Source organism: Polypterus senegalus, chromosome 12 (genome assembly GCF_016835505.1).
Source record: "Polypterus senegalus isolate Bchr_013 chromosome 12, ASM1683550v1, whole genome shotgun sequence".
NCBI classification, from domain to species: domain Eukaryota; kingdom Metazoa; phylum Chordata; class Cladistia; order Polypteriformes; family Polypteridae; genus Polypterus; species Polypterus senegalus.
In genome coordinates, this window is record NC_053165.1 from 78,727,499 (window position 1) to 78,737,927 (window position 10,429).

Genomic DNA, 10,429 nt, shown 5'->3' on the forward strand with positions numbered 1-10,429 from the left:
ATCTATCTATTATATAGTGCCTTTCATATCTGTCTTATTAAATTTATCATCTATCTTTTTAAATATAGTGACTTTCTTATCTATCAGCCTATCGTTTGCAAGCCGCTCATAACGCAAAGGCTTTGAGTGAAAATGCAGACGACACCCTTGCACATCTGGCGCAAGCGTCTTTTTGATTGGTACAGCGCATCCCAACGAAAGCCCTCCTCCGCCTCTCATTAATTGGCCACTTTAGCCTGCATGCCCCGCCTCCTCGTGACGAATGCTGACTAAGAGCGTCGTTCACCTGGGCTCAAGCCAGCCAATACGCCGACGGCTAAAGTTTGACTAATCCAGGAAGTTGTCGTGAGGAAAGTTTGAAGCGCTGGGAGCGCCTTCGACTCGTCGGTGTTCCTTCGTGTTACTTGGTGGAGGAAAAGTGGCCATGGTTTGGGAAGGCAGTGCGGGGCTGTACGTGAGGGCGCTGTGCGCGGCGCTATACGTGGCTCTGGCAGCGAGTTTCACCCAGCCTCGAGACTCCGAGTTCACTTTCATTTTACCTGCTGGACGTATCGAGTGTTTTTATCAGAAAACCGAGAAGAACGTGAGCATGGAGGTGGAGTACCAGGTGAGAGCCACGCGATCGGAGGGCGAAGGTTACCGGGGGAAGACAGATGAGAAGGAGGAGAAAGGGAACTGGGACAGACATGCGAGGAGAAACGTCACCATCGAGTGGTATTTAAATGCTGGGCTGAGTGACAGTCCCGTCTGGTGTCGATCGCATTTGTCTTTTCGACACTCCGCAGGCCAGCCAAGTCGTGGCAAGAGACCGCTAAACCAGGATCTAGAAACGTCCACCAGGAGATATTAGGAACAGAAAAACCGGTGCCACCTGTTTGGCAAATAGGCTGCCGAGCTCTCTTTTATTTACACGTGAACACGCCTTCCCACGAGCCGCGGTCCCACTGTGCGGAGTGGCCCCTCGAGACCGTCACGTGATCCGATTTGACCAAATCCCGTCCAAAGGCGTGATTGAGAATTGGGCGAGTGTGTGTGTCTCTCTCTCAGAGTGCGCCCTGCACACACATGACATCCCGCCCGGGGTTGGGTTTTATCCATTGTGTGGATGAGCGCAGCCTCAGTACCACCCCCTGCCGGAAAAATAATGAATCTAGCAATGTTTTCCAAATTAAAAGGAATGTTTTTAACTGTACAACAACAACAACAACATTTATTTCTATAGCAGATTTTCATACAAACAGTAGCTCAAAGTGCTTTACATAATAAAGAATAGAAAAATAAAAGACACAATAAGAAAACAAAATAAATCAACATTAATTAACATTGAATAAGAGTAAGGTTCAATGGCCAGTGGGGACAGAAAAAAACTCCAGACGGCTGGAGAAAAAATAAAATCTGTAGGGATTCCAGACCACGAGACCCCCTGACCAGTCCCCTCTGGGCATTCTACCTAACATTAATGAAACAGTCCTCTTTGGATTTAGGGTTCTCATGGAGTCACTTGATGGTGATGGTCACGTAGACTTCTGCCTTTTAATCCATCCATCATTGTTGGAGCATCATGAAGCTTTGAGTAGGTGGAGGTGGCGCAGGAACAAGAAACAGAAGAGAGAGTAGAGGTCAGTACGGATTTTAGAGCCACCATGAGTAGTTATTATGATGAATTGAACATACAGAGTATCAGGATTAAGTTAAAGTGTAGTTAGGAGAAGGCCATGTTACAGTAATGTGTGTTCAGCCGTGTTTTAAAGTGCTCTACTGTATCAGCCTGGTGAATTCCTATTGGCAGGCTACTCCAGATTTGAGGTGCATAGCAGCAGAAGGCCGCCTGCCCGCCTCACCACTTCTTTTAAGTTTTGTTCTTGGAATTCTAAGGAGATACTCATTTGATGATCTGAGGTTACGATTTGGAATATAAAATGTCAGACACTCCGATATATAAGATGGAGCAGATTATTTAAGGCCTTATAAACCATAAGCAGTATTTTAAAGTCAATCCTGAATGACACAGGTCACCAGTGTAGTGACATCAAAACTGGAGAGATGTGCTCGGATTTTCTTTTGCTAGTTAGGATTCTAGCAGCTCCATTCTGCACTCGTTGCAGTCGATTTCTGTCTTTTTTGGGTGGTCCTGAGAGGAGTGCGTTACAGTAATCTAGTCGACTGAAAACAAACGCGTGAACTCCTTTCTCAACATCTTTCAGTGATATAAGAGGTCTAACTTGCTATGTTTCTTAAGTGAAAAAATGCTGTCCTAGTGATCTGATTACAAGTACAAAATGCAATGAAATGTCAAAGTGGTTCGCTACTCAGACTACGCAAAAGACAGTAAATTGATGAGAAATATTTGAAAATAGAGGAGCGAGTAAGACTGAATAGAAACACATTTAAGGTGTAAACAAGTAACGTACAAGGTGTAACATTCAGTGGTAAAATGGCATAGTGTGATGTAACATTGTGCAAGGCGAGTGTGTGTGTATATAAGTGTATATTGGGTGTGTAACTAGTGAAGCACGTGGCTGATCTTAGTCATTCTTGCATTGCGTATCTCCCACTCAACCCTCATCAGTCTGTAAGCCCCAGTACTGGTCTTGTCCCACAAATTCCTCCGTCTTTGTCGTTCTTGCATTCCGTACCCGGCACTTGATGCTCCGCAGATGGCACTGCTCTTCTTCCTCGTTTTATTGTCTTTTCCATCACGTCATTGGCCTCTGTGGTTTGCTTGACGCTCAGCAGGTGTCGCTGATCTTCTTTTTCTTTCCACCACGTCACTTTGTTCACCTTTGCCATAATAAACCCATTAGTGCAGGTCAGTTTGCTGCTATCTTGAATTTTTTGAATTACCCGACCGTATCGGGTCATAATAAGCTTTCAGTCCAGATGAAGATCAGGGTTCTAGCTCCAGTAGATCACAAGTAATGCAAGCAGATGGACAGACATTGGCATTTTATGTATGTATGTAAGTAAGTAAAAATGACAAATATGAAGCAGGTGTGTGAGCAAAAGACCTCCAGGTAGGTGATGCTCACAAGATGTCCCGATTGTGAAGCCTTAAGGCTCCTCCTGTGCCTCTCTGTTCTGACTAATAAGACCTCTAAAGCTTGAGCCTGACATCTACAGGCGGGACAGTCGTCCATTGATGGTTTTGGTTGCCCTACACCTACCTGGCTTGGTGCAAATGAGCTGCAGTGAGGAGGGAGCAGATGTAATGGCGCCTTCTCTGCTCCACTGCTGGCACCAGACTTGGCAGTTTTGGGCAGAGCAGTTGCCAAACCAGGATGTGATGCTCAGTGTTGAGGAAGTTTTTGGGACCCATTCGTGGAGAGCCTACTACATTCCCTCCGATGGTGCAAAAGCTGCTTTGCCTCGCTGACCTGATCATGGATGATCTGAGATTAGAGGTACCTGAAGCTGCTCATCCTGGTATGAAGGACCATCACCACCACCACCACCGCTGCTGCTGCTGCTTTTTGCTGAAATCCACGACCAACTCCGTAGTTTTGCTGAGCCTCCATTGCAGGCCATTTGCCGTTCTGTCTATAAAGGCCATCTCCTCACGTTTAGAGACGTGACCCACCACCACGGTGTCATCAGCAACCTTCACAGTGGAGCTGGAGTTGTGTGTCGCCCCACAATCTCGGGTGTAAAGGGGGAGCACAGCAGGGGGCTCCGAACACATTGTTGAGGGGCTCCCGTAGTGAGGTCCCATTCTCGGCCCACTCACAGAGGTGCATTTTCAGTCCCAAATCCTGTAGTGTGGTGGACCCCTATGATGGACTGCAGCTTTGGCTTCATGCCCAGACCCAGACCCCCATACGACTCCGACTGTGGTGCCCGGAGTGATATACAGAAGCGATGTGGAGGAGTGTGCCCGTCTCTCGCTCAGTTTTGTGGTCCCCTTTTCTAAAGGACCCTTTTTAAAGAGACGCAGATAGGAGGCCACAGGAATGTCAATGTCTGCTGACGCCGGGAGGAAACCCGAGCCACAGGGAGAACATGCCAACTCCATGTGCCACCATCTGAGTGTTCCCAATCAACAGTCCCAATACCACCCTGCCCGCTCATCCTCTGCAGGGTGTGTGTGTGTGTGGTGCGTGAATTGGCCCTGCAGTGGCCTGGCATCCCACCCTGCGCTGGTGTTCGCCTTGTGCCCAGCTCCACCCTGCAGCACCGAACTGAATGTACTCTGTCTGTGGCATCCCGTCTGGAGTTGGCACCTGCGTCGTGCTCGCTGCTGCTTGGATAGGCTCCACCTACTGCTACTCTGAACTGGATTAAGCTGGTTTGAGAATCTTATTTGATGTTCTCATTGTGCAGGCCTTTAATTTGGAGTTTCATAAATGGGGGGCGCTCTTGGGCAGCCTCTCTCTGTGTGTTAACAAAGCTGATTGAGACTCCTGGGGGGCTCCTTGATAAGAGTGGTGGGTGAAGATTTAATTGAGTGGGCCAGCTTGGACCCCTTGAGGCAAAAGTATGAAACTAAGAGTGTGAGGAGGAGGACAAACACGCTTTATAGGAGACGGGCTTTGATTTCATTAATTTATTCATCTTATGTCGATTTTCCCCCCCCTTCTCAGGCCAGTGTGACACAAGTGGGCTGCTCGTCTGTAAGCCACGTCATCGTTAAGTGGAGCGGCGACACCCAATGAAGAGTTCATGAATGGACGCCCATAATGGAGGCCTGCCAGCGGTTTTAATTTGACACAATTTAAGACGTCGGGTATCAAATTAGAGGAGATGGCATGAGACCATAAGGTGGCACAGTGGCCACCGTCTCTCGGCTCCAGAGGCCTCTGTGGAGTCTGCGTGTTCTCCCGTGATGCGTGTGACTGGCGTGTCTTTACGCCGATTGGCCCCTTTCAAGTTGTTCCAATCGATGGCATGGCACCCCATCTCAAATCCATCCTGGCACGGGAGTGGATGGAAAAAATCCGTTTTATTAAGAATGGTGCCATATAAAGAAGGAGACCCCTTGTCAAACCCACCTCATCCAGTTTTAGAGCCGTGGTGGGGTGACCAGTCGTCATCCCATTTGATGCATCATGTCCCGTTTTAAATATTGAAATTTTAGCAAATGTCACGTGCTGGCCATTTAGTAAAATGACAAGGGGGGGGGCACAACCCCGCCATGTTGTATACGGCTTGATGATGCGCATAAAATACTGAATACATCTGATATATACATCTCTGTGAGGGCACTGGAGTCAACCCTGATAACACTGGGCACAAGGTGGGAGACCACCTGGACAAGCCAGCCCACCACTGGACCCGCACAGTGCTTTCTCAACGCCAGCTAAATCCCATTCAGCTGCACACCACAGGGCATACACAGCAATTCAGACATTGCGGTGCCAGGCTGCCACAGTGCCCACTCACACTCAACCAGTCGGCCTTACCTGCACATCTTTGGGATGGGGGAGGAATAACTGGAATGCCCAGAGGTGGTCTAAGGTGCTTCATTAAGATGTGAGCCTAGGGGGCACTGCTAGGGGATTCACGTGCCACGTAGTCCTGGGCGTGAGGGGATTTCTCACACACTCTGAAGACCTGAAGGTTTCTTGGATTGGTGATGCTCAATGTGGTGTGTGATCACCTTGTTAAGGGCTGACGTTGTGCCCAGGTGGGGTTCCTGCCTTGTGCCCGATGCTTACGAGGGTGTGCTCCACCTCCTACAAAATGGCTGGATGGATGTCACCAACAAAGGCAGCCTGGAGGGGGTGCCAGTGCATTGGTATCTTGCAGTTTCCCACTCCACGTGGCTTTATGGCCCAGTAGGGGGCACACGTGAGACGTCGAAGGCCTCGGTGGTAAACGGGGGGGCCTTTCCATCAAGCTGTTGAGTCTCTTCGTTCATCCGTTGTCCTTCATCCTCTGAGAGGCAGCAGCGCGCAGGACAACGGCGTTCACTCGGTTTACAAAATAAAACATGGATTTGTCTCATGAGCTCCTTCAACAGTGAGAGGGGCCGGGTGGAGCAGGCTGGTGGTCTGCCTTGTCTGATTTGTCCTCTCTGTCTGTCTCTCCTTCAGGTCATCGCGGGCGCCGGGATGGACGTGGACTTCACCATCAGCAGCCCCCAAGGAGTCCTCCTCTACTCGGACTTCCGGAGGTCCGACGGCATGCACACGTGAGGCTTTTGCTTTTCCTCCCTTCTTTTATTTTTTATTTATTAAGCCTTCTGATCTTTGTGTGTTAGGTGAAGGTGCCCCCAAACCCCTTCACTGTCACATGCAGAAGTGTGACCCCTCAAGGGACCCCTGAGGTCACAAAGGGTACCATCCTCTGAAGGGCAGTGTGTACCCCCAAGACACTAAAGCACTTTAAGTAAAGGAGCAGACCCCTTAATAGGGGATACAAATCATCATAAAATGAACCTGCGCTAAGAAGGGGACCATAAATGACAGGCCACAGAGGAGCGAGACCACCAGACCACCAACCAGTAGGAGAATTCAAACTCTGAGTGTTCAGTTAAAATGTAGCCATGTGTTTTGGGGGATTGAAGGTGAGTGGACCCCCCTGAGTGGGCGCAGTTGTGTTCACATCAAAAAGGTTCAACGTTGATTTATTGTCACGTGTGTAGAGGACGGTGACACACAACAGGTAACGTGTCACCACTGTCTACTCTGTGTCCCCTGGCACCGGGCTCCTCTCCCCGTGTCCACCGTCGTCACTTAACTCTTTTTTGCTGGCTCTTTGTTTGGTGACTTCATCTCTGGTCTTACCCACAGTCTGCCCCCTGGTGGCACCAGATATCTCGACACCCCCAGCTCTGTATGCTTTTGTAGTGGCGGACCTTCTCCACATAAGTACAGTAATCCTGTCCCACTGATTCCCAAGAGCCAACGGAGCCCTGAACAAAGTAGCCAAACCCTCCCACTCCAAGGGTCCCCTCGATTTGACCCCCCGACCTCTTTGTAACTTGGCCTTCTTTGCTTCCTCCGCAGCATTGACTCGACAGACGAAGGCGACTATCAGATCTGCTTCGACAACACGTTCAGCAAGTTCTCGGAGAAGATGGTCTTCTTTGAGGTGATCTTTGACTCTCCGCAGGAAAGTCAGGACGACTGGTCCCAGATGGTCCCACCTGAGGAGCTGCTGGACTACAAGCTTGAAGACATTCGGGTGGGTGCCCACTCTGCTGCTCATACATCTGCAGGCAGGCAGATGTCCGACAGATCTGAGTTAACCTTATGAGCCGATTGACCAGTGCTGCCGCTGGCACCCTTGGCATCGCTGACCTCTTGACCAATGGTGTCATAGGCACTCACTGGCACACTTGGCATCGCTGAGCTCTTGACCAGTGGTGCCATAAGCACTCACTGGCACACTTGGCATCGCTGAGCTCTTGACTAGTGCTGCCACTGGCACACTTGGCATCACCAAGCTGTTGACCAAAGGTGCCGCTGGCACTCTCTGGTACACTTGGCATCACTGAGCTCTTGACCAATGGTGCTGCTGGCACACTTAGCATCACCAAGCTCTCAGGACGTCTTTGCTCTTTCCTGGTATTAGTGAGGTAAGCCAACTCTTGGGGCCCTGAGACCCCACAAAGAAGAGAAGTAGCCCCCAGCTACTAGAAATGGCGCCACCTGCTGCGCTGACTGACCCTTGCACAGTGCCAAAGACTTTACGGCGATGAGCCCCCCCAGTAACAAGCCCAGCGGCTTAGTGGTTGGTGGGTCAGCCAGGTGAGTCCTCACCTCTAAGTCGCTCGTTGACCCCCAAATAAGGCACGTGTGTGTATGAAGTGTTGCGGGGTGGTGCTCACTGCTGAAAGGCGCTATATGAAACGGGTCACTGAGTTCACCAAGTGATTTGAGCGGCCGATTACTAAACAGTAAAGTCCGAGGCGTTCACTCGATACTCGCAGATTTCTTGACTTTTATTAATTTCTCGCACCCTCCAGGAGTCCATAGAGTCGACGTGGAACCGGCTGGAGCGCAGCGTCCAGATCCAGACAGTACTGCGGGCGTTTGAGGCCCGCGACCGCAACCTCCAGGAGGACAATCTGTGGCGCGTGACCTTCTGGTCGGCCACCAACATGCTGGTCTTGGTCATAGTGGCCCTCGTGCAAGTCTACATGCTGAGAAGCCTCTTTGATGACAAGCGGAGAGTTCGCACGTAGCACCACGGGACGAGGACACGGCAGGGGACGGAGGGGGGGTCAAGGACACTCGTCCCGAGAAGGGGCGGGGGGGTGACGTAAGAGGGCATCCTGGGGAATGGGAGTAGAGGGCTTAGTGTGGGAAACGGGTGAACGACGACACGATGATCTGCTTAAAGGCCGGGAGTGAAGGCACTGCCATGTGGACTGGCGTAGTCGGCAGGATCAGGCCAGTGGTGCCTCGGTGGGATCTTTTCTTCTTTTTTTTTTTTTTGTGATCAGTCATCTTTAATGTTGCTGGACTCGTTTTGTTTTTTTTTTTATATTTTATTTTTAAACATTTCAGAAGTCTGACCTGCCAAAGAACAAATGAAAGTGAAAACCTCCATCTTTATATAAAAAAAAAAAGTCGATTTTGGGAGTTTGTCGTTTATGGAATAATGTTTTAAAAGCCATGCAAGGTAATAAAACTTTTACAATAAGGCCGTGCCCAGTGGGCACTTGAGGGCAAATGGGACGGCTAATGCTGGGCACCAACCTGGTGGTCCAACTGTTCAACGTTCTCCTTGTGACGCTCCTGTCCTTAATGGTGATGGATGGTGGGGGCCGCCTTTCTTCTAAAGAGTTGTTGGCAGCAGTGGGCACCAGGACCCTACTCAAGTTGGAGTTGCTGCGTCATCATTTAGCCCTCAATTTAAATGCCAAATGCCTCCCGGGGGCAAATAGCTTGCTAGCTTCTATGCACAGCAGATGTGAGCAACAGGTGTGACTTGGCCTACGGTGCGGGGGTCTCCGCCATCTTTTTAAGATTGTAGGGAAGTGAAATCCCCCAATGCCAATCTAAAGCATGGCACTTTAATGCCAGTTAATTTAACGTGTGGACTCTTCACAGACAAGTGACCCGCTTGGAATTTCAAGCTCGGACCCTGTCGTCCTAACCCCTGAGCCCCCCATCATGTATACTTCCTCACATTCCTGACTTGCCATGCTCTGAGTTGATGGCGGTCTGAGGTCTTCTGTGGTGCTGCCTTTGGAAATCAAACTCGGGCACACTAGGAGAACTTGCAAATGGGACATAAGGCCAGGCAGGGAGTTGAAGCCGAGACTCCAGGTGTGTATGGCAGGGTGGCATGAACCTCTGTGCCACCCTACTCAGTCAAGTACCCGCATTCAGTTAACCAAAGGTGAACACAGGGAGGCACCCGTGCTAACCACTGTGCCACCCGACTGTTTTCAGCTGACAAAAGGATTGTGTATGACGATGGGGGAGAACAGGCAAACACCGCACAGATCTTGACTGAGCTGTGATTTGAACCCAAGACTCTGGAGTAGTGAGACAAGGGCTCACTCTTCACCACCACTCTTAAGAATACGGAGAGAGTGGGCAATAGTGCACCCCCTACTGGACCTTGAAAGCATAATGCTGGCTGGCTGACATTTCCTCACCACTGCACTCCAAACGTCTGACAGCTGGGAGTAGTTAGAATACAGCAGCAACCAACAGTCACAGCGCCTCCTGGTGGCTAAGGCATCTCATGCCTTAGCCCCCTCCGAACTTTAAGTCCCAGGACTGCCCAATCGGGCCCCGAGCCCTGACTGCCTCTGTCGGCCGTTTAGACTTCCAGCCATCACAGCAGGAATCTGCAAAAGAAGCAAAGCAGCAGCCATTGATGAGGCGCCCTCTAGTGGCTAAGGGGCTCAACTGTGAAACAAAAGGATGGCTATCATTTCCTTAAACCTGAATGAGTCGCTTACTGTGCTTTCAGTTCAGCTTTGGCTTATAGAAGAACACGGGGAGAACATGCAAACACCACACTGATGCCTGAGGCTGCTGTTTGGACTTCACAGCAGGAATCTGCATTGATAAGAGGGCAGGGTGCCCTCTGGTGGCTGAGGTGCTCAACTGTGAAACAAAGGATTGGCTGTCTGTTCCATAATTCTGAACGCTTCGCTTGGTATGGTTGCAGTTAACAAACGGTTAGTCTTGACTTGTGGGAGAACACGGGGAGAGCATACAAACTGTACACTGATAGCAACCAGGCTGGGATTTGAACCCAAGACCAAGGAGAGCTGAGGCAGCGCTGCCTTTTCAGTCCTTGGCATCATCTCCTCACGTAACCTGCTGGCACTCACTGTGTGAATATGCAAGAAGCAGAGCTGACAGTTAGAGTGCCCCCTAGTGGAAAAAATGTTGAACTTCAGAAAGCTCAAGGCTGGCCATTCTCTAAGCCAGGACTGCTATGTTGATCCCCTCTTGTGAGACCCCGAGCGAGTCATTCAACCTGCCAGCACTGTCAGCCCAGGAACGACAAATGGCTGGATTAG

General features: G+C 50.1%; 1 protein-coding gene across 1 annotated transcript; it reads left to right on the forward strand.

Annotated features, from left to right (window-relative positions):
• Positions 1-293: 293 nt before the first annotated feature.
• On the forward strand, positions 294-8,517 carry LOC120541145 (transmembrane emp24 domain-containing protein 1-like). Its single transcript, XM_039772493.1, has 4 exons — positions 294-607; positions 6,030-6,127; positions 6,945-7,122; positions 7,907-8,517. Exons 1-4 carry the CDS (start codon positions 425-427, stop codon positions 8,123-8,125), a joined length of 678 nt encoding a protein of 225 aa, XP_039628427.1. The 5' UTR covers positions 294-424; the 3' UTR covers positions 8,126-8,517.
• The last annotated feature ends 1,912 nt before the right edge of the window (positions 8,518-10,429 follow it).

Excerpts from the sequence above, each read along its gene's own strand:
- LOC120541145 (XM_039772493.1), top strand. The coding sequence starts at position 425 with ATGGTTTGGGAAGGCAGTGCGGGGCTGTACGTGAGGGCGCTGTGCGCG. Across the intron at positions 608-6,029 it reads GCATGGAGGTGGAGTACCAG|GTCATCGCGGGCGCCGGGAT; the intron begins GTGAGAGCCACG and ends TCTCTCCTTCAG. Across the intron at positions 7,123-7,906 it reads ACAAGCTTGAAGACATTCGG|GAGTCCATAGAGTCGACGTG; the intron begins GTGGGTGCCCAC and ends CGCACCCTCCAG.